At 39.0% G+C, this 21,769-nt stretch overlaps 1 protein-coding gene across 3 annotated transcripts; it reads left to right on the top strand.

The window, feature by feature from the left end:
* The first annotated feature begins 2,313 nt into the window (after positions 1 to 2,313).
* On the top strand, positions 2,314 to 21,566 carry Tra2b (transformer 2 beta homolog). 3 transcript variants are annotated; one of them, XM_032900011.1, is made up of 10 exons: positions 2,315 to 2,517; positions 8,682 to 8,957; positions 13,030 to 13,163; positions 13,791 to 13,953; positions 15,385 to 15,573; positions 16,608 to 16,723; positions 18,440 to 18,523; positions 19,050 to 19,109; positions 19,983 to 20,056; positions 20,454 to 21,566. In XM_032900011.1, exons 4-10 carry the CDS (start codon positions 13,921 to 13,923, stop codon positions 20,462 to 20,464), a joined length of 567 nt encoding a protein of 188 aa, XP_032755902.1. In that variant the 5' UTR covers positions 2,315 to 2,517; positions 8,682 to 8,957; positions 13,030 to 13,163; positions 13,791 to 13,920; the 3' UTR covers positions 20,465 to 21,566. The 3 variants fall into 3 exon arrangements, with proteins under 3 accessions (XP_032755901.1, XP_032755902.1, XP_032755900.1); XM_032900010.1 differs by lacking the exon at positions 8,682 to 8,957 and having other exon boundaries at positions 2,314 to 2,517; positions 19,986 to 20,056; XM_032900009.1 differs by lacking the exon at positions 8,682 to 8,957.
* Positions 21,567 to 21,769: the final 203 nt, after the last annotated feature.

Raw genomic sequence — 21,769 nt, 5'->3', positions numbered from 1 at the left:
AAGAAACGAAGCTGGGTCCTGTCAGGCTACCATGACACTCAACCTGCCTGTCTCCCAAATGCTGACCTATAAGTTTGTGCCACCATACCCACTGGATATTTCTCTGCTGGTGAAATGAGCCAATTCAACCATATATATATATGATTTTATTTCTTTACATGAGTACACTGTAGTTGTGTTCAGACACACCAGAAGAGGATATCAGATCCCATTACAGATGGTGTGAGGCACCGTGTGGTTGCTGGGATTTGAACTTGAAAGAGCGTACCCCTAAACGGGGAGCCGCGTCTCTCGCTCCGATCGCGGGGTGGGGTGCCCCCAGGAATCACGAGTAGCCGGTCTTGATGTAACAGCAAGAGGTAGCTTTTATTAACGAGATCCCTATTAGCGGGATCCCGGGTCAATACGTATCTCACACAGGAGACAGAGGAATCGACCCCGAGCTTCCAAACTCGGGGGTTTATATAGGGGAGGTTAGGAGCATTCTCGAGGTTACACATGATTGGTAATTTCATTTTCTTTTTTCTTTTTTTTTTTTTTTTCCGGAGCTGGGGACCGAACCCAGGGCCTTGTGCTTGTGATTGGTCATTTCAAATGGTGCACAGTTACTTTCGGCGCGAAATTACATCAGCAAGGAGTACATGCTATCTAGCAGCTCAGCAGCGCGGGTAGGGTGGCTCATCTCACTCGGGGATGACTCACTTCTGGGGAGTGAAGGAAGGGGAGGGGGTGGCTACGGATGGTCAGTGTCCTTGGGGCTGGTAGCTGGTCTGGCAAGTCCTATCTCTGGCTCTCCCTCAGGCATGTTCGGCCCTGCACATCCGGACTCTGACAATGAGTAACCTTTTTAAAACTCTAGTTCTACAAACTCAGGACCTCTGGAAGCACACTCAGTCCTTTTAACTGCTGAGCTATCTCTCCAGCCCCAGACTAGATTATATTAAAGGCAGGTTTATTGGGAAGCTGCTCCCAATAGATCTCCCAAGGATTGAGGCCAGGGGAGTCGCCATGAGGATGGGGAAAGAGAGAAACTGTGATTTCTCAGAGAAAAGTTCATGGTATGCCAGTTAGGGACTGGGGGATGCTGGGAGAACCTGGAGGCTAGGTCTACTTTGATATGTAAAATATGCACTTCAGTCCCTTGCCCTGGGGTCTGAAACTAAAAACTCACTTTCTATAATTTTCTGTTAAACTAAATACCACTTCTGTAAGAGCCTGATATGTCCTCCTGCCTGTTCCACTCAGATGGGGTTTTGATATTACCTGCCTTTCTCAAAGAAAATGTAGCAGTAGCAGGAGTGGGTGACAATATATAGACACCTAGGAAAACACTTTCCGGGGCTAGCCTGACGCATAAAGTAATCAACCCTTAATGTACTAGGCTGAGATTATGAAGTGTTCTGTCTTCTCCCTCTCTAGTTTTTTTTTTTTTAAACATTTATTTACTTGGTGTGTGTGTGTGTGTGTGTGTGTGTGTGTGTGTGTGTGTGTGTGTGTGTGTTTGAGACAAGGTATCACTCAGAGCCTTAATGGCTTGCATTACCATGTGAGGCCATAGTGAACTATAGTAGATCAAAGTCAGGATCGATGGTTTATAACTGTAATCCCAGGATCTGGGAGGCTGACCCAGAAGAGCTAATGCTTTCCTAACATCAGCCTAGGCTACATGGTGGGTTCAAGGTCAACCCAGGCAACAATGAGGCTTTGTGTCAATTTTTGTTTGTTTTGGGCCGGGGGTTTCTCTGTGTAAACCAAGCTGTCCTCAAACTGAGAGATCTACTTGTCTCTGCCTCCTTCATGCTGGGATTAAAGGCATGCACCACGATGCCCGGTTTAAATTTGACAGGTTTTAAATGAAGGTTTTATTTAGGAAGGAAAGATCTAGAATTAAGTCTAGATAAATGGGAGGTGAGGATCCAGTGTGTGGCTGTGTTCTCTCCTACATCAAGAGAAAGAACAAAAGGAGAGGAAACTAGTAAGGCAGAACAAAGGCATGGAGAAAAGTGCAACCATCTCTTCCCTTCTCGCACCCAGGACGGTCCCCTAGAAGGTTCCAGAAGCGACTGTGGCAAGGCTATCGACATCACGGTGTCCCAAAGAGATCACTACACACGCCCAAAGGCAGGAACACACTTTCCCGCCACGCTGTGGCCCGGTACTAGGGGCGGGTCAGCTCAGGGAGGTAAGGTAGACGTCACGTCCGGCTTGGGAAGCGCCTCTGCAGGAGAAAGCGGTTCGGAGGCTTGGTGAAGTAGGCGGAGCCAGGAAAGCGCGCCTTCGGGGGAGTGGGTGGGACCAAGTTAAAGAGCGTGGCGTCACATCCGGTAGCGTTAGACCGGTGCGGAGGTGGTGCGGAGCGAGTCGGCTTTGGACTACTCTCTTAGCGTGGCGTCGCGCGAGGCTGCGGCGGAGCCTCTGTCAGGAAGGCGGGAGCTTGACAGCTTCAGTAAAGGCCAGCAGCGGTGACAGCAACCCGGAGTCATGAGCGACAGCGGCGAGCAGAACTACGGCGAGCGGGTAAGCGCGGGGGTGCGCGGGCGCCGCGGTCCCACCCTGCTTCTCCTTCTAGGCCTCTGGGCCCACTCCGCCCGGCTGTCGGGAGCCTGACGTCAGGAGGGAGCCGGGGCGCCGAAGGGCCTGGAGGACGACGCCTCTGGTCCGAGGGAGGCCTCCGGTGGGATACGTGCCTCGTACCCGCCACGACCGTTTTTTCCCCCCCATTACGGAGTGGGGGGAGATTAAAAATGGCCGCGGCGTCCCTCGGCGTGGGGGATGGGAACGGTATCTTATTTCGCCGTTGCTCTCCTGCGAAGCCGCGCCGCAGCCATCTTGGGCTCGCGGGCCGGGCGAGCTGCCAGAGGCACAAAATGGCGGAGCCGTCGCCGCTTCCTGCAGCCAGGCTTTGCCGCCTCTCCCGGGCTCCAGGGTGAAGCGGAGAAAGGCCACGTGTGACCCGGAGCCCAAGGAGGCTGGTGAATTCGGTTAGTGGAGGGCCGCCTTGTCCCGGGAAGGGACAGGTCTAGGGTGCTCTTGGAACATCTGGAGACAGAAGCAGCTGAGGGAAATTGGGGGCCCGTTAGCTGGAGAGCTTTGTGCTGCAGCGTTTCTCTCATTGTTGAGATCTTACTGAACTAGAACTCAAGGTCATTAGGCGTTTTTGTATGGATTCTCCCTCCCCTGTAAAGGAGAAACCCGTGGCGACGATTTATGGCGCTATTAAACTCTGAAATCGACGTGATTTTAATTCTCAGGTTTCCACCTCCCAGAGGGTGAAAATCGATGGAGGTTGATTAGATTGTATATAACGGGCCTGGGTTAGACCCAGTACCAAAGCTTAACAAAGCGCATGTGGCGTGACTGTAGAGTATTAGATTAAAAAACTGTCACGTGAAGATGCGGAAGTACAGGGCTCAGTGAACGAGTAATTGCAGTGTGAAAACTGCTTAGAAGCATCGTCATAAGAATGTTTGTTTTGCTCCTTCTGTTTTCACAAAAAGCTCACAGGAACTCAACCACTAGATCATAGTTTACCTTTTGGTCACTTTTTTTTTATTAGTAAACTCTAAAAGGCCTTTGTTTGTTAGAAAGTATTCTGGGACTCTTCCATAGTGAACTTGGAACCAAAAAAAAAAAGTAATTTGAACAGATCTGATTTTTAAATACCGAGATGAGTTCCTTATCCTAAGATAATTTAATAATCTAAAGTTCAGTGTCACCAGTTTGAGCCTTATCATTTTAGCCTTTCCTAAGAAAAGAAACCGATGGGGGTGGGACAGAATTTTGTTTTTCTGATAATGGAGATGGAACCTAGTCTCAGTGATGGGCAAGCCTGTACTACTAAACTACATCCCAAACTTTTACATTTGTTTTGCTTGAACTTCTGTAGCCCACACGTTGATGTTGATCCTGCCTCCCAAAGTTGAAATTAGTCTGTTTAGAATTAAAAGCAAATAGTTTTTTGTTGTTTTGAAACTAAATAGGTATGCATCATCACACCCGTGGAAAATTTTCATTGTATTAGGTGTGGTACACATTACTCAAGGAAAAAAAGCAATTGAATGAAAGTGGGTACCATTTTCAAAGAACTGAGGAATTGTTACTCCTGTTAATCTGAGGGTTTTTATTTCTACTAGTAAGATGCACTTTCTGGTGATTTTTTTAATATTTATTTGAGGTAGGGTTACTCATGTCCCTGACTGTCTTGGAACTTGACTTTTGTAGACTGGGTTAGTATTAACCTCAGGCATCTGCCTGCTGCTGCCTCCCTAATGCTGTGGTTTAAAGTGTGAATCGCCACATCCTGCTAACCTGACTACTTAGTTGGAGAGAAAAGTATTAAAAATCGACTTTCTGATTTATTTCTAACTCGAAAGTTGTGCAATACTTAAACCTCAGTTTTTATTTATTTGTTTTTCTTGGTCTGTTTGTTTTTTAGAGACTGTGTAGCTCTGCCTGTCAAACTCATGAGCTTCTCCTGCCTGTGACTTCTGAGTGCTGGGATTAAAGACATGTGTCATTAACCCCTTGGGCAAAGATAAACTTTTTTTTTTTAAATGTATGTGTACGAGCTCCCCACCCCCTCCACTTGGCCCATGTGTACAAATTTTGAGCTACCTGATACATGTGCTGGGGCACAAAATGGGGTTCTCTTAAAAAGCAGTAGGTGCTCTTAACTGCTGAGCCAATGCTCCAGCTCTATAATTACTTTTTTTTTTTTTTTTTTTTTTGGCTTTTCAATTGGGATCTTAGGATGAGTGGATAACTGAAACATTTTTTAGCTGAACTTTTCAAGAAGGCTTGCCAAAACAAAGTTTAGAGGCAAGGCTTAAAAATACTTTAGGGTGGTAAGCAGGGCAGAGTGTTGCAGGTTTGCTACTATCCTGGATAGGATCCAGAGTTCAAGATACCCGGGTAAATTATTTAGCAAGACTAAACATTTTCCTCTAAAGGAATAAAGGGGTAGTTTAAGGACTGGTTGTGTAACTCAGAATGCTTGCCTGCCATGAAGGCTCACACTCAAACATAATACAAAGTAGTTCAAGCCCCCCTTGGATTTTACCAGTCACAGCAGTAAATGCAAAGTAACATGGCCAGATCTGATTGGCTCACCTCTTATAAGTGTAAAAAAAATCATGTTCAAAGTAATAGTCTTGGATATGCCTGGTATAACCACCCATCTTTGGAACCTGAAAATGAGTTTCATTGACTTCTAGATCCTTAAACTTGGAGTTAATGTACATGACTATTTCTCTTCCTGTGGACACTCCCACACTTCTGGATTCCCTCAAACCCTTTATGCTTTCAAAGTTGTTTCCTATGCAGATTATAATTGAGTGTGTGGAATAGTGTTTGGCTTGGTCACAACATTTATTGGATGGATGTTAGCATTTAGCTCTGTTGCTGTATGTTCTCATTTCTTTGCTATCTGTAGGATTTATTGGTTTTTAACATTTTAAAGTTGGTGCGATAAAATCTCTTCTAGTACTTTTCAAAAGTTATTCATTTTGTAAAGCACCTTTTCTTTGAAGGAAAACCACTACCACTCTTTAAAAGTGTAAAGTATATTGGTGTTAATATTTGAAAACCTAGTAATAGTTCCAGTATAAGTTGTGAGGCTTTTATGCATTTTGATCATCCACTTAGCTTAAAATTCTAACTTCTTTGAGGTTATACAGGTGAGTCTTTGCCCTTAGAACCCAGAAACTAAGGATTGTACAAGCTAGATAATTAAAATTTTTTTTGGTTAGGCTATTTTATGACTATAGTGCCAAGAGGTTAAAGAAGTTCGGAATTAGCGAATATTCTGGTAGGATAGTCGCTGTTTACTTAGAAACATAGTATTTTGGAACATAAGCCATCTGAATCAAGGATTAGCTTCTGGATACCACCCTATCAAATTGCTTTCAGATTCTGCAATTTTTCTCTATCCTGTGATGCCTTTGGTATTCCTTGGTTTTATCCCCTAATTCTAAATTCTCACTTTTAAAACTAAACCATTTATTTCTAAAGTAATAGTAGTCTTCACATAGTTTTTGTTAACAAAGAAAGGGTTGAATTAATGGCAAGCCTAAGGAAATTGCATACTTTTTTCATCGATGACTAGACAGGTATAAGTCTCTTGAAACTGTAAAATTGTTTTCTTTGGCTTAAGAATGCTTGTTAATGTGACTATTGTCAAAATAGAAAGTGATACTTTCAAGGTGAAGTTAAAATGATTTTACAAGGTAAGTACTGCTGGTTTTGTTGAAAACTCGAAGAGAAATTTGTCGTTTGTACAGATGTTCTCCTTTTCAGTAAAACCACAAACCTATAAGCTAAAGATAAATACTTTTAACCTTGAGTTTATAATTTGGCCAAGTCATTGATGAGGGCTATGGTGTATGTGTCCAGCATTGTATTGATTAGTATTTATATGAAGTATTTGTTTTCTAATAAGTGATTTTTAATGGTGATTATTTTAGAAATTAGTACTTTTACGTAGGTTATTTATTATTGTAGGATGTGGGCCATAGAATTAGGTGTTTTCGTTGTTTAAGTTTCAGTAAAAATTGACTAACAAATTATAATCCCCAAATCATTGCTTTGAATTGGGTTTTGGGGGCTATTTTTAGGTTACTTATTGGCATAGATTTTCATGTGTTTTTGGGTGGGGCCCTCTTCTGCATTAAAATTTTTGTGCTTAGATAGTGGATAAGAACTTTCTAACCAAAAAGATTTATATATGTGCTTTTGAGGGAATGATTGTTATCAACATAAGTTTAAGGTTTTGGTATTTTTACACGTTTATAAAAATCATACTTTATAGCTAGTATAGGTGTGTCAGGTCTCCCTCTTTTTTTTTTTTTTTTTTTTCTTTTAAAGAAACTACTTAAACATTTGGGGATTTTTCTCCTCCATCTTTCTAATACTTGCAGAATAAAAGTAGAAAATACTGCCTCTATTACCCCATTTGGGGGGTGGAGGCAGAAGGATCAGGTCATGCAAAGCTATATAATGACTTTGAAGCCATTCTGGGCTACATGAGACACTGACTCAAAAAAAAAAAGCCCTTTATTCATTTCTGTGCTGATCTTTTCTTTCTGTAGCAAGGTGGAGTTTTTCTTTGTTCATCTCATTTTATTATTAAACTACTCCCCCAAGTAAAGTGTTCTAAGTAGGATGGATTCTTTTTCAACCAAATGTATGTATGTTAGCCCAGTAGTTGAACTTGTGGTTTTATGAAGTGGCTGCTTCAGCTTAGCTAAGTTCAAATAATTCTAAATGCAAATATTGTTTAGCAGTGATTTTGTTCTTTTGAGTATAAGAGAAGGAAGACTTGGAAGGTGGTAATGAGGCAATGCCAAATGGCCTCAATGTTGAGAAGTCACGGCACATAGAGCTTTAATGTTTTCTGAATCTAAGCCCTGTACATGTACATAAATAGCCTTTAGGGAGACCAGGCACTAAGGACGTGCTTGGGCATTCTGATTCCATGATTACATTCGTGCTTCCAGTAAATATTTCCCATTGCATTTTAGTGATGGATGTTACAAGGAAATGAATTATTGTGACTCCCTTAAATAAAAGCCATTAAAATGTTTCCAGATTAAATGATAATCAATAAGCTTTTTCTTAGAAAAGATACTATCTACTATAGTCATGGTTGCCTATACAAAAATAAAGACTTGTCGTCCCCCCCCTTTTTTTTTTTTTGAGAAATTTCATTTTTACCAAAAGAGAATACAGGAGGAAATAGTAAGCATGCAGAAATATTTAACAGGGTAATAAGGGGAATTAGGCTGGTTTACATGGACAGTATTTTGCTTAGTGTCCCAGATTGTATTAAAATTCAATAATATGCTAAAGCGGGCCTTTTTAATAATTTGAGGTTAACTGTAATTTTCTCAACCATCCTTTCAAGTATCATCTCTCCTTTGGACATCCAGAAGACTAATGTTTTGTTAATAGAGGGGAAAACTTACAGAATTCTTTGGGCATAACCACTGTTGGAATTGAGCTTGCTGTTTTTCTTTATAGTCGTTGGCATGTAATAGTTGATTAACTTTATTTAGTATCAGGATTTTAGTTTTAAATTTAGTAATTAAACTACTCTTAGGGTACAGTTTCGCTAATGCAGGTTTCCCAAGGGTGGGTTGAACAGATCCAAATAGTCAGGTTTGCTGACATTGTCTAACAATGCTGTTTTTAAATACACAGTAATGTGGCATTAAATACATTTCCTTATCTAGACAAGTCACAATATTGTAAATCTCCTCAACCCCAGCCTTTGTCATTATTATGCAGATGAGTTGTCCATGCTTCTTTTCTTGCACTTTTGTACGGAAATGTGTCATTTTTTGACTAGAGATGTGCTTTGGGCACTTAGTATTTTCTCTTTAATACAATAAGAAGTGTGAGATGTGATTACAGTTTGTAAAAATGTTAAATGAACAGTAAATGTTCAGTGACGCACTTCACATTCATGTTAAGCATGATAAATTTATTTGGAATAAACAAATTATTACAATTTAACAACAGGAAACTATGTAGTTTCAGTTTTTTGAGCTGCATATCTAGTTTTTTGTTTTTTTTTTTTTAATCCAAAACTACAAAAAGGGATTTTTTTTTCTAGTTTCAGTTTTGGCACTGGATTTTATCCTGGAGTTTTAAAATATTCTTCATCCTGTTCTTTTTCTATTAAGGTTAATGTTGAAGAAGGAAAATGCGGAAGTCGTCATTTGACAAGTTTTATAAATGAGTATTTGAAGCTCAGGAATAAGTGAAGCTGAAATTTGAAAAAATAAAAGAAAGAATGCATGCTAATTATCAGACCAGAAGTCCCACTTGTAGAATATTGAGCAATTTGTGTGAAGTGGGGAAGATGAAAGAAGTCAGAATTTGAAACGGAAGAATGAAGAAAAGAAATAAAAATGAAGTTAAGATAAGAAGTAATCTGGAATCAGAAAGCACTACGCTAAGTAATTACTAGTCTGTTTATGTGTCCCTGTATATTTTGCTAAACATGCATGCATTATTTGTTTAATAGAAGAAAGTATATACAGGGTAAAGAAGTGACTTCCAAGGGAATCGTTTAAATTAGGTAATAATTCTAATTTTAACTGCTTAGTCAAATGATGGAAATGCAATTCTTTAACAATAACTATTTTTAGTCAAATAGGCTGCAGCAGTGTGCTATCCATCCTGGGTAATTGGCCTTCTGTTTTGCCTTAGGCTTTTCATCTATTAAACTCTACTGGTTCTGGGGCATGAGTGAGTTGGAACTGGTGGTCTCTTACTTTAATGCCCTTTGGACTCTCAAAATGCACTGATAGTGTATAGTAGAATATTTTCTACTGGAAAAATTGAGGTTTGTTACCAGGGTGATAATGGGACTAAATCCCCCAAATGTAAGCAAAGCATCCACTATAATTGCTTCTATCGTGAGGAAACCATTAGACTTTCACATATTTGTGGAAAGCTACAACTACTTAAGTCCAATGTTGAGATCTACGTATGCCAAATAAGGATGATTCTTTACATTGTTTCAGTTTAACGCCTGTTCCAACTGAATTAGGGTTTTTGCTGAAGTATATAGTAGCTTCCCTTAAAAGAAATGGATCATACAAGTGAAATGAGAGCTGATTCAAAAACTATGATAGAGCTGGTACTTTGTGCCTTTTTCTCTTATCCTTGGTTTATTATAATGATCCTATAGTAAACATTTTCTTCTAGTGTGCTACTCCAACTGAAAAAGTAAAAAGTTCCTGTCATTCTATATTTTGATTGATTATATAGTTAGATGATTAGCATAACGCTAACACCAAGCACACATAACCTGCAAACTACCAATAGTTGTCTTCACCATGCAGAATATTAACAGTTATCATCTTAAAGCTATATCAACTTTAATTTTTTTTCCGAGTGTTGTCAGGTATTTAGAGCTATTGGAAAAAATGACTTAAATGGTGTGGAGGATGCATGTTGTGTACCTTGTCAGTTATTTTTATATTATCTCTGTATCTTGCAAAGAGAACACAACACTCACTTATAGGAGACAGTTTGTTGCTTTGTAAAACTTATTTAGTGGTTTAACTTTTTATTTACACAAATTTATGTGGATTTGGAATTTTACTCCATAGCCCAAGTTGAATACACTTAAAGTGAAAATAATGTTAGCGTATTCATTTTCCCATCTGTTTTTTAATTTCTTTTTTGGATCTTGTGTCTCCTACAGACCATTGGGAATGATGCATTTAAGTCCTGTTCACAGGGAAAACTGAATTAAAATCAGGGCTGAAATAGGGTTTGCAATCAGGGAAGATTACTTTGCAAAGAAATCATAGAAAATATTTAACTTCTAATACTAAGTTTGTGAAGTTAACTAGCATAGGACTAGCATGACTAACAAACTAGAAGCTGTATCTAGGGCTTTGGATTCTGAACTGCTAATCTCTGAGAGCTACACGCTGCTTGAGATTTTGTCTTAAACTTGACCTGTTCCTGATAGGTTGTGCACTAGTTAAAATGATGGCTAAGATTCATATGAGAACTTTTTTTTTCCTGGAAATTTCTGGCATTGTTTTAGTTATGCTTTATGTTCATGGTCTCTTTCCTTTCAACATTGGCTCTCTAGAGAGTAATTCTTCACAGTTTTTGTTTTTTTTGGGTTTTGTTTGTTTTTTATATATATATATATATATATATATATATATATATATATATAGCTTTCTCATGACGTTGAATTTAAGTATTATGTATAAAGGGTTTTCCTGGCTGGTTTTATAGAGTTGTTTGTGCTTTAAGGTTTACGATTACCATAGAGCTTTGGATTTAGCTAATCAGAGTCTTGTTTCTTCACAAAAATCTTTATATTTTTTACACCAATTAAAGGTGCTCGGCATAACTGGAAGGATTTAACATCTTTAGACTCTGATGGGAAAGTTTAAAAGTTTGGTTTTTTGTTTTTTGGGGTTTTCTTGTCCTTAGTCCAACAAGGTGGCAATATGCACAGACAAGTGAAATCTTGTATTCTGGTGCTTACTTCCCCTCATTTTTGATCTAAGAAATAGTTGCTCAAAAAGTACATCTGTGATATAGATAGCTATTAGATAGGGAGACTGAATGGAGCCTTGGGAGGATCATTGTAAACCATCTGTTTAGACCCCTTTAGCTTATTAGAGTTTTAAGAGAAACCTTAGTATGGCTAGTTTTCATACTGGAAATTTTTTTCTCCTTTAAGCAAACAAACAGCAGCAAGTCTGAGAGAGGGACTTTTTATTTTTTACCCCTTTATTCCTAGGCAAATTTCTGTTAGTCAAGTTTGCCTTTTGTTTTATGCTATGTGGCAGTATATTATGTTCTTACAGGATTGAAATAGAAAGCATTTTGATTAGCTTTTTTTCCTATAGTAAAGATGGAGAAAGCTACTCTCAGTATTTTTTAATCTGAGAGAGTGAGGTAAATTGTCTTGCTGAATGTGTTTTTTTTTTTTTTTTTTCCCTATTCTTTTTTTTGGAGCTGAGGACCAAACCCAGGGCCTTACTGCTAGGCAAGCGCTCTACCACTGAGCCAAATCCCCAACCCCTTGCTGAATGTGTTTGCTTGAGCATTTGATAGAGAGATTCAGGGGCTGGGTAATTGGAGTAGTCTCCCACCAGCGCAATGGATGTTAAACTGTATCTTGGTATTAAAGGCAGCTGTTCTCTTATATACAGTTAGAGATTAAGGAAGGTCTGAGAGGTGATACTACCTATGACCCTATGACATTCACATCACACTATGTTTTAGCGTCACTCGGGTATTTTCTAGATGATTTGGGGCCTAGTTGTCTGGCCTAGTTATCTATAACTGTCTTACTGGAGGTCCCTTCTCTTCTATGTTGTATACAAAATACGTGTACTTTTATCTCCTGAGCACGGGGGCGGGGGGGGATGTTTTAAATTGCTTCCCTTATTCTGTATTCTATCTTTATCCTTTTGAGAATGGCCACATTCTGTCAAGGGAGAGCTTTTATGGTTACTTTTATTTGTAAGTGTCTGTTTAGATTCATGTCCTTTTAGTTTTGCCTTAAAAAGTTTAGTTATGGTAAACTTAGCTGTCTAGGAGAGTTGGTACTGTCTACCTATTTAGTTTTTATTTTTAATGTCTTTGTAGAATTTTTCTTGCATTCTATTTTGTGTTTTTCTACTAATTGACACAAGCCTTTGGCTTATAAAATGGTTACCTGTTTAGCCATTTCTTTGTGCTTTTTTGAGACTTCATTTGTGTTGGTTAACTAGCGGTTCTTTGGAGTTTTGACAGAAAAGCAAGTACATGATATTTGCCTAGGCATCATAAGGATTTTTCTTCTGGGCTCCTAGACAATGAGCTTTGATTTTATTCTTGGTTTGAATGTGCCTTTGACAAATCATTTCTACTTTTTCTCATTTACCTGTTGTATTCTGCCTTGGCTCTTGTCAGTTTAGTCAATAAAACTCTATCTTTGCTACCTTCTCTACTCTTGAAACTGTTTACTGCCTTCCTCTGTTTGGTTGTTCTTGAGTTCTGTTGGAGGGCCCCACAAACATTAAAAACAAGAACCTAGTTAGTTCTTCTACCTTCAGAGCTTGAAACTCAAGATTATCCTTACTGCTTTTGTCTTCATTCAACAAACTTTAATTTGAAATTTTATTAGTTTTGTAGGGTATTTGTTTTCGTTGCTACTGAATTGCTAGAATAAACTTCATAGTTAAGTTCGTTCCCAGTCTCTGTAGTATCGTTCTCCAGATAGAATCCTTGGGCAGTTCTTAACAGTCTGACTTGGACACCTTTTAAGGGAGTGAAGTTAGATACTTCTTATCCCTACTCCAGAAAGGTGGAAGAACCAATTGATTCATGTCAGTTGAAGCAATGAAACCATTATACCAGGTATACTCAATTCCTGCCCTCACGTATGTTTTCTTATCTTTGGAAGAGGATTGCTCTCCTTGGCCATTTATCTCACAGAAGCTTATTTGTTTTTAAAATTTCCAAAACAGTATACAAATTAAAACTTTTGACGTCTGCGTATAGGAATCCCGTTCTGCTTCCCGAAGTGGAAGTGCTCATGGATCGGGGAAATCTGCACGGCACACACCTGCAAGGTCTCGCTCCAAGGAAGATTCAAGACGTTCTAGATCAAAGTCAAGATCCAGATCTGAATCTAGGTAAAAAAGGCCATTTTGAAATCTCTTCTGTTAACTCTGCTGATATGGGGTAATTGATAAACTAGTGAAGATCTGTTATATGTTGGTATTAGCAATGGAGGCCAGAAGACTGAAATAACCTGGGCTTCTGGAGGCAGGGTTCAGGTGTTTCCCCTATTTTTTTGCTGACCTAACCTTTTGAATTTGAGCTGCTTGCAGCACCAGCACCCCTCAAAGTGTTCTGGTTTAATAATACAGAGGTAAATACTCTAGTCATAACCCATGAATGTTTTAAGAAACTAATTGTGATGACCTAAATTCTTAGTGGGCATAGTAGGAAATACGGAATAAAGGGAATAGATAGCCCTGAGAGAGGTAAGGGTGTGCACGAACCAAAGAATTGTGCCATGTCTAGTTTTCAAAAGAATTTTAAGTATTTTTAATTAACATGAAGATTTTTCCTTTTATATTGAAGAAATGTTTTGAGGGAGTTTGTTGTGACTTTGAGTGCTTTGTAAAGTTAAAAGGCTCTTAGGGGTGGGTTTGTTGTGGGTTGTGGCCAACGTTTCACTCTAGGCTGGAGAGAAAGAGAAAAGGGCCTTCTGTCATAGTTATTTAGTCATAACTCCAAAGACTTCTGCCTTGCAGGTCTAGATCCAGAAGAAGTTCTAGAAGGCATTATACAAGGTCACGATCACGATCTCGCTCTCATAGACGATCCCGGAGCAGGTCCTACAGCCGAGACTATCGCAGACGCCACAGCCACAGCCATTCTCCCATGTCTACTCGAAGGCGTCATGTTGGGAACCGGGTAAGATTTCTGAAGTACTACGCTGAGGTGCAGCTCCCAGTCTCTTAAGATTCTTTTGGAGCATTGAATTGAACCAGCTGATCAGTGGAGCTTTAACAGCTGAGTGTCTGCATTGGGGTGTACTTTCCCTAGTAAGTCAGATTGTAAAACTGCTGGAACCTTTTGACACTCATTTGGCTGGAATATAATCTGGGGGTTTAATTTGTTATATTTTATGGTGGGTTTCATCTATGATCACTTAATATACAATGTAATTCCCCTTTCTGACTTCAGCTGCTAGACATTCAGAAGGAAGGGAAAAGCGTATGAATTAATTTATGAAGCTTCATCCTTATTTCTTGCTCCATTTTAAGAGGAGGGTTCACAGTGTTAATGTTATTCTCATGTCCTGAAATTCAAGAGTTAACCAGGTTGGCCTCTAAAGATCTACTTGACTTCTTGCTCAGTGCTGGAATAAAAGTGTTTATAACTGTACCCAGCTCAAGTTTTGTTTTTCACTCATCTTTATTTTATATGTGTATAACTGGGGGTGGGTGTATTGTACATATTGAAGTCAGAACAAGGTTGAATGGGTTGGTTTGTCAGGCTTAGAAGGTTCAAAGCAAGGGCTTTTATTCATTGAGCTGTGATTTCGTTGATGGGAATTGAGTTGTGTAGTGGCTTACTGTTGATTCAAGATTGTAGTGAGTTTTGGCCAACCTGAGTTGTGAGTCCCTGACTGAACAAAATGGTCTTTAAAAGCCCCCCCATCCCTTGGTTTGGGATTGTGCTGTTCTGATTTACGTCTGCTTATTGTAATTTTTTCTTAGAATAAATACTCAGCTGAACTTCAAACCCCAAAAGCAGATTGTTAGGTTTAATATCCCTCCCTTGTTTTTTGTTTTTTGGTTTTTTTTTTTTGTTTGTTTTTTATTTATTAACTTGAGTATTTCTTATATACATTTTTCGAGTGTTATTCCCTTTCCCGGTTTCCGGGCAAACATCCCCTTCCCCTCCCCCTTCCTTATGGGTGTTCCCTCCCACCCTCCCCCTTGCCGCCTCCCCCGACAGTCTAGTTCACTGGGGTTCAGTCTTAGCAGGACCCAGGGCTTCCCTTCCACTGGTGCTCTTACTAGGATATTCATTGCTACCTATGAGGTCAGAGTCCAGGGTCAGTCCATGTATAGTCTTTAACATATGGGGTCTCGAGCCCCTTCAAGCTCTTCCAGTTCTTTCTCTGATTCCTTCAACGGGGGTCCTATTCTCCCTCCCTTGTTTTAAGGTTGAATTTAGTTCTCTTGTGGGATTTCCTCCCCTTCTTTGTGGTTATTGCACACACAATGTTTTGTAAGATACAATGGTGCTTGATCTAATCATTTATCATTTTCCTATACTAGTTAGACTTATGTTAAATTTTCACAGGTTAAAAAATCTCGCATTTCTGTTTTCTAGGCAAATCCTGATCCCAACTGTTGTCTTGGAGTGTTTGGATTGAGCTTGTACACCACAGAAAGAGATCTAAGAGAAGTGTTCTCTAAGTATGGCCCCATTGCTGATGTGTCTATTGTGTATGACCAGCAGTCTAGACGGTCAAGAGGATTTGCCTTTGTATATTTTGAAAATGTAGATGATGCCAAGGAAGTAAGTAAATTCTTACTTTGCACTTTATTTTAAAACACCAATTGTGTTAACTGTTCTGATAACCAAGTGATTGACAAAGCAATTTCTATTTTATAGTATATAAATTAAGATTTAAGGCACACAACTGTAGATTTGAGTCAGAACCTAAGCTTCATTAAGGGTCTGGCTCTAACCTGCTAATGTATTTGACTTGCTGTTTCTGTAATCCTGTGTTGGTACATAAGCCATGAAGTATCATGGCTTGGGTTTTTTTTCCCCCTTCTGCTTTAAAGGTACTTGTTAGCAAATAAGTGAATTCATCATTTGAATTTCTTGCCTGACTCAATAGAAAGTGAGATTGTGATTACCTGTTTAGAAATGTGCTACTTTACATTTTAGACCCTAAATTTATATGTCCATGAGTATCTCTTTGCATTGTGTGTGCAGTGTTTCTGGAAGCCATCAGAGGGTATCGGGGCTCCTGGAAGTGGAGCTACAGACCGTAGCATGCCTCTGTGGGGATTGAATTCCACGTCCTCTGGAAAAGCAGCCAACAATGAACTGCAGAGCCATCTCTCTAGTCCATGCTCATTTTAGTGTAAAGAGAAATCGCTAATAACGAGTCTGTCAGTTATTGTTGAGACCAGGAAATAAGCTTTTGATAAAATTCGAAAAGCCAATCAAGCTTTTTTTATTGAGGCTTTTGGCTTCCATAGCAGGCATTTTGAATGATAAAATGTCAGTGACAATTTTTCTTCTAATTCCCAACAGCTGAGTGTGAAGTGGGGGAACATTTGGGCTCTGGTCAACAACTGGTGGTTTATGGACATTGAAAATTGGGCTTCATAGATGTTAGTGTGCTTTATGTGTGTATAATTTCAGCATTTAGGATATCACAGACAGGTTAGTCATGCTAAGGCCATCTAAATCTGTAGTTAGGTAAACACTTTGTAAACTCATTATAAATTGTGGGTGGGGTTGGTCCCCTGGCCAAAAATAGCTATAAGAATTAGATACATTGTCCAGGATGTATGTAACTTTTTTATCTTTTGAAGGCTAAAGAACGTGCCAATGGAATGGAGCTTGATGGACGTCGAATTAGGGTCGATTTCTCTATAACAAAAAGGCCCCATACCCCAACACCAGGAATTTATATGGGGAGACCCACTTAGTAAGTTAAACTTTTTTTGTGTGAGAATGGGTGGGTACTTAAATGATCTAGATGTGTGGATTGGGTATCTTCCTCTGTCCTGCCCTATTCCCCCCACCCCCACCAATCTCTCGACGCCTTTTTAAAAGAAATTCTTTGATGTTGTTTATATACACAATCACATGTAAGGTTCAGGGGGCAACTTTGTGGAGACCCTTCCTCCCTTAGTGGTTTATGTGGTTTCTGGAGATTGTTTCCTTTTCAACCCTGCTGTTCATGTTGTCTTCCCCCAGGTATACACCCTCCTATTCTCCTGTCCTCTTTTTTTCTTCCCCTTTAAAAATACACTGAGTCTAATACTTCCTTATGCTTCATGAATGTGTGTGCATCTATTGGAACCTGCTCAGCCTACCATGCTTCTTAACACCTAGAAAACTGACTCTTCTCCACCAGCAGCCAGCAGCTACAGCTAGCTGGTTCCTTATAGTGTGGTAATCCTCTATCTGTAGCTTTAGAATCTTCCTCCTGTTTCCCTGGTGTTTGAGTCTGGGTGGGGAATAGATTGATATTGATGTCCCATTTATGGTTGAACACTCCATACACACTTAATCTACTGTCCAGTTTCAAAAGAAGCTTTGCTTAAGATTGGGCTGCTCTGGGGCTGGGGACTTAGCTCAGTGGTAGAGCGCTTACCTAGGAAGCGCAAGGCCCTGGGTTCGGTCCCCAGCTCCGAAAAAAAAGATTGGGCTGCTCTAAATCATGGGTCCCAGTTTCAAATTTGAAACGATGTTTCAATGAATCTATAGTTTACTGACTGGCTGCAATGAGGCTGTGACTTTGTGGGTACTTAATTACATTGACCTATTTTAGACCTCATACTTGAGCAGCAAACAGTTTACCCATTGATCCATCTTTTTTTTTTTTTTTTTTTTTTTTTTTTTGGTTCTTTTTTTCGAGCTGGGGACCGAACCCAGGGCCTTGCGCTTCCTAGGCAAGCGCTCTGCCACTGAGCTAAATCCCCATCCCCAACCCCCCATTGATCCATCTTTAGAACCTCTAAATGTATTTTAAAATGTGTGAGGTGGGAGAGGGGTTAAATTGCAGATGCTAGTCTCAGCTTCAAATTATTTTTTAAATTTTTTTTAAGGTCAGATATCAGTGGTGTTGCAAACCTTTAAATCCAGCACATGGTAGGCAGGGGCAAGCAGATCTGTGAATTCAAGGCCAATGTGGTCTACAGAGTGAGTTTCAGGGCAGCCAGGGCTACACTGAAAACTGTCTCAGAACATCAACAGTAAAACAAAACAAAGGAAGGATCCTGGCTGGTCTCAAACTCACAGGAATCTAACTTCCCCTATGCCTCTTTGGTGCTAGAATTAAAGAAATGTGTGCCACTGTACCCAACTGTTGGCTGAATTTTAATACAAAGTCAGATTTGTGTGCTCCTAAAATCAAAACATTGCATATGGATATACACTTACAAATAATAAAGTGTAACAAGGAAAAAAGAAAACATGGTATTGATACTGATAAATTAATATATAGAAATATTTTCTGGTTAGCATACATACTTAAAGAGGTCTATTAGTAGATATCTTCAGGTTTTTTGTACAGGAAGTCCAAAGACACGTTTGTTTAATCATATCCAAGGTACTAGGTTGAGTTGAGTTCTCTTTCTATCTATGAGGACCAGTTTTAGCAAGAGAGGGCTGCTAAAAGATATGTTGTCATTCACAGTGGCAGTTCACGACGCCGGGACTATTATGACCGAGGATATGATCGGGGTTATGATGACCGGGACTATTACAGCAGATCATACAGGTAAGCTGTGTAGAAGTCAATCCACACAAAAAGCAGTACAAAAAGACCCAAGCTTTTAGAATGTAAGAAATAGCTGGGATTTAGGGCAAATTTTAGTAGTTGAATGCCTGATTAATTTTTTTAAAGATGAAGAAAAACTTAGCCAATACAAAGGTGAAACTTAATTTTGTGTCTGTATGGCATCAGTCACCAAACAGTTCTAAAGCTTTAGTGTAAACTTGTATAATTCAGTGTGGGTCACACCTCTTGGCTTCCTTTCGGTGTGGTATGCATGGGTTCTTTTGGTTTTGTATTTTCATGTTCAAGAAGTGGACAGTTGTTCATACAGTGTTTTCTATGCATAAGTCTCTAATATTTAAAGTCCAGACCTCTATCAAAATGGCATCTCCCCATTCCCATTATCATTGCTGTGTTTAGTGGGACGGGGGACTGTTCTTTAACATGTTAACTGTGAGAACTGGGTTTTGTCTGTTATTTGTGGTGATTGTTCTAACTAAACAATTGGCTCCTTTTTCTGTCTTTACAGAGGAGGAGGTGGAGGAGGAGGTGGATGGAGAGCAGCTCAAGATAGAGATCAGATTTACAGGTGTGCCAAAGGGTTTTTTTTAAATCCGGGTAAAGTAGAATACTTGTAAAGATGTTTGCCTGATACTTAGACAACTGCCTCTAAGTGGTACAACAGATTTTGTTTTGAGATAGGTGAGGAAGGATCCTAGAACTCAAAGAGTTCTGTCTGCTTCTGTTGTAAAATTTCTTAAGTGCTGGCATTAAAGGCTTGTGCCCTATCATAACTGGCTTTTTAAAGATTAATTCATTTGCATATCTTGCCTGTATTTATTTCTCCCACATTCATGCTTAGATGATGTATCCTTGGAGGACAGAAGAGGGCTTCACATTTTGAGAGCCACCTTGTAGATGCTGGGAATCTGCTAGATTAACCATTGCCCTTCACTGTTAGCTGTCTCTCTGACCAGGATTTGATTCCTTCAAGTTTGGAAAAATAGTTTTCAGTAGACAATGAAAAGGGATTTATAGAAATTGTAAGTTAATTGAGCTTATAGGATAATTAGTTGATAACACCATTTTTTTAGATCGTGCATTTTATAAGCTTTGAATCACATGGAGACTGCTTGCTCAGTCCACATGCTCTTAAGTTTTCTTTTGTTTTTAATTTACACATGAAAATGAAAACAGGAAAACTAAAGCTTATCCATTAGTGGATTTTCTTTTTAGTGTTCATGAAAATGGCTTGAATGAATGGTGTTTTTTGCTGTAGAACAGCATTTTAAAGAGTAAACATACTTTAATTATAATGATTATTTGATATTTGGACCTAATATACTACATTTTAAAGGTTGATTAAGAGCCTTCTAGCTTGGGAACTGGCAAAAGTTTGGCTTTATGTTCTTTCTTAGCCCAATGTCCTATAGATGTAGATGCAATCTTAATTTTTTTACAGAAGGCGGTCACCTTCTCCTTACTACAGTCGTGGAGGATACAGGTCTCGTTCTCGATCAAGATCCTACTCACCTCGTAAGTTACCTTGATGGGTCTTTATCTGGTGTAATGTGATTTGCTGTGGTTGTTAGAATTTGCAAGTCCATGTTGTTCCATTCTATCTAACTGGTTATGTCGGCCCATAGTTTAATCTGTGATACATGAATGGTTTAAATATATGCTTACTAAATTGAATTTATTTCTTATGCATTTATTTATTTTATTTTTTTCTTTTTTTTCGGAGCTGGGAACCGAACCCAGGGCCTTGAGATTGCTAGGCAAGCGCTCTACCACTGAGCTAAATCCCCAACCCCTCTTATGCATTTATAAACTAGTATTAATGCTTGAGTGAAAAAAATCTTGTGGGAGAGATTTTTTTTTCAGATTATATAAAAAAGCCTCCCATTTAATACATGGTTTGTTTTCATTCCAGGTCGCTATTAAAGCATGAAGTTGAAGACTTTCTGAGACCTGCCATAGAGCTGGGATGTTGTTTGTGGACAATATTTTCTATTGTCTCCTGTTTAAAAAGTGAACAGTGCCTAGTGAAGTTAGGTGACTTTTACACCTTTTATGATGACTACTTTTGGTGGAGTTGAAATGCTGTTTTCATTCTGCATTTGTGTAGTTCGGTGCTTTGTTCAAAGTTAAGTGTTTTCAGAAAAGTATGTTTTGCATGTATTTTTTTACAGTCCAAATTTTGACTGCTGAGAAGTTTCTATTGTACAAAACTTCATTTAAAAGGTTTTTCTACTGAATCCAGGGTATTCTGAAGATCGAAGCCTGTGTGTAAAATGCTACCAGATGGCAAAAAGCAACAATAAACAAGTTTGATTTTTACTTTTCTTTCTAAATATCAATGCTTAACAAGAACCATTCTTAAGTTATCAGTAAAAAATAAATAAATAAAAATTTTCTTTCAGGAGTCCATGAAACTTGCCATATTCGATAATACCTGCAATTAAGTGTTAAAAATACGCTGTAACTCTGTGCTGCTAGTATTAGAACAAGAATCTTTCCATACAGCTAATGCTTAATGCTTACATTAATGTGGATTTGTCGGCCTTTATGTAATCTGTATTATATATAGCAGGGAGTAAGAGCTACAGATAGATACATGCCTTTAAAAGGCTGTTTCTTAAGGCTGTTACAAGGAGATAATGGTATTTCAACTAATCAGCAAGTGACAATACATTCCACCACAAATGTACTCTTGTTCTTCTAGCCTTTAGACTATGAAAATACTGGGTGCTTCAAAGTATGGAATGAGAGAAGGGATCACCACACCTGTGTCATGGATGAAGACTGCCTGTTCATTTTTTAAATATGATTTTCAGGTCCTTTGCTTACCAAAGGAAGCCCAATTCACTCAAATGTTTTGAGAACTGTTTAAATAAACAAGCAAGAAAAATTGCTGATGCAACTTGTTTTACAAAGAAGTGCTGGTTTTCTTTTTAACTGTTGTAATTAAAGTCCTGTAGTTTATTTAGTGCCTGGTGCAATACTGTTCTCGCTTCAAGATAACATTAAATGTGTTTCTCAAATACGTTGGTAGATATGGAATGAAAGTTTCTCTTTGGGGCTGAGGTATTAAATAGCTAACCTCCTTCCCACATGTTCTGGGTATTTTGCAAAGCAAGTGGTTTGCTTCTGTTACATGCAGGGCTTACTGTGTGCTTTCTTAGCACTGGATGTTATTTAAGTACACACAGGTGTTTGATAAGTGCTACTTACTACTTTAGGATTCAT

The sequence above is a fragment of the Rattus rattus genome, chromosome 4 (assembly GCF_011064425.1).
Source record: "Rattus rattus isolate New Zealand chromosome 4, Rrattus_CSIRO_v1, whole genome shotgun sequence".
NCBI lineage: Eukaryota > Metazoa > Chordata > Mammalia > Rodentia > Muridae > Rattus > Rattus rattus.
Note: the sequence above shows the minus strand (reverse complement) of the source record. Positions and strands in the feature narration are given on the sequence as shown.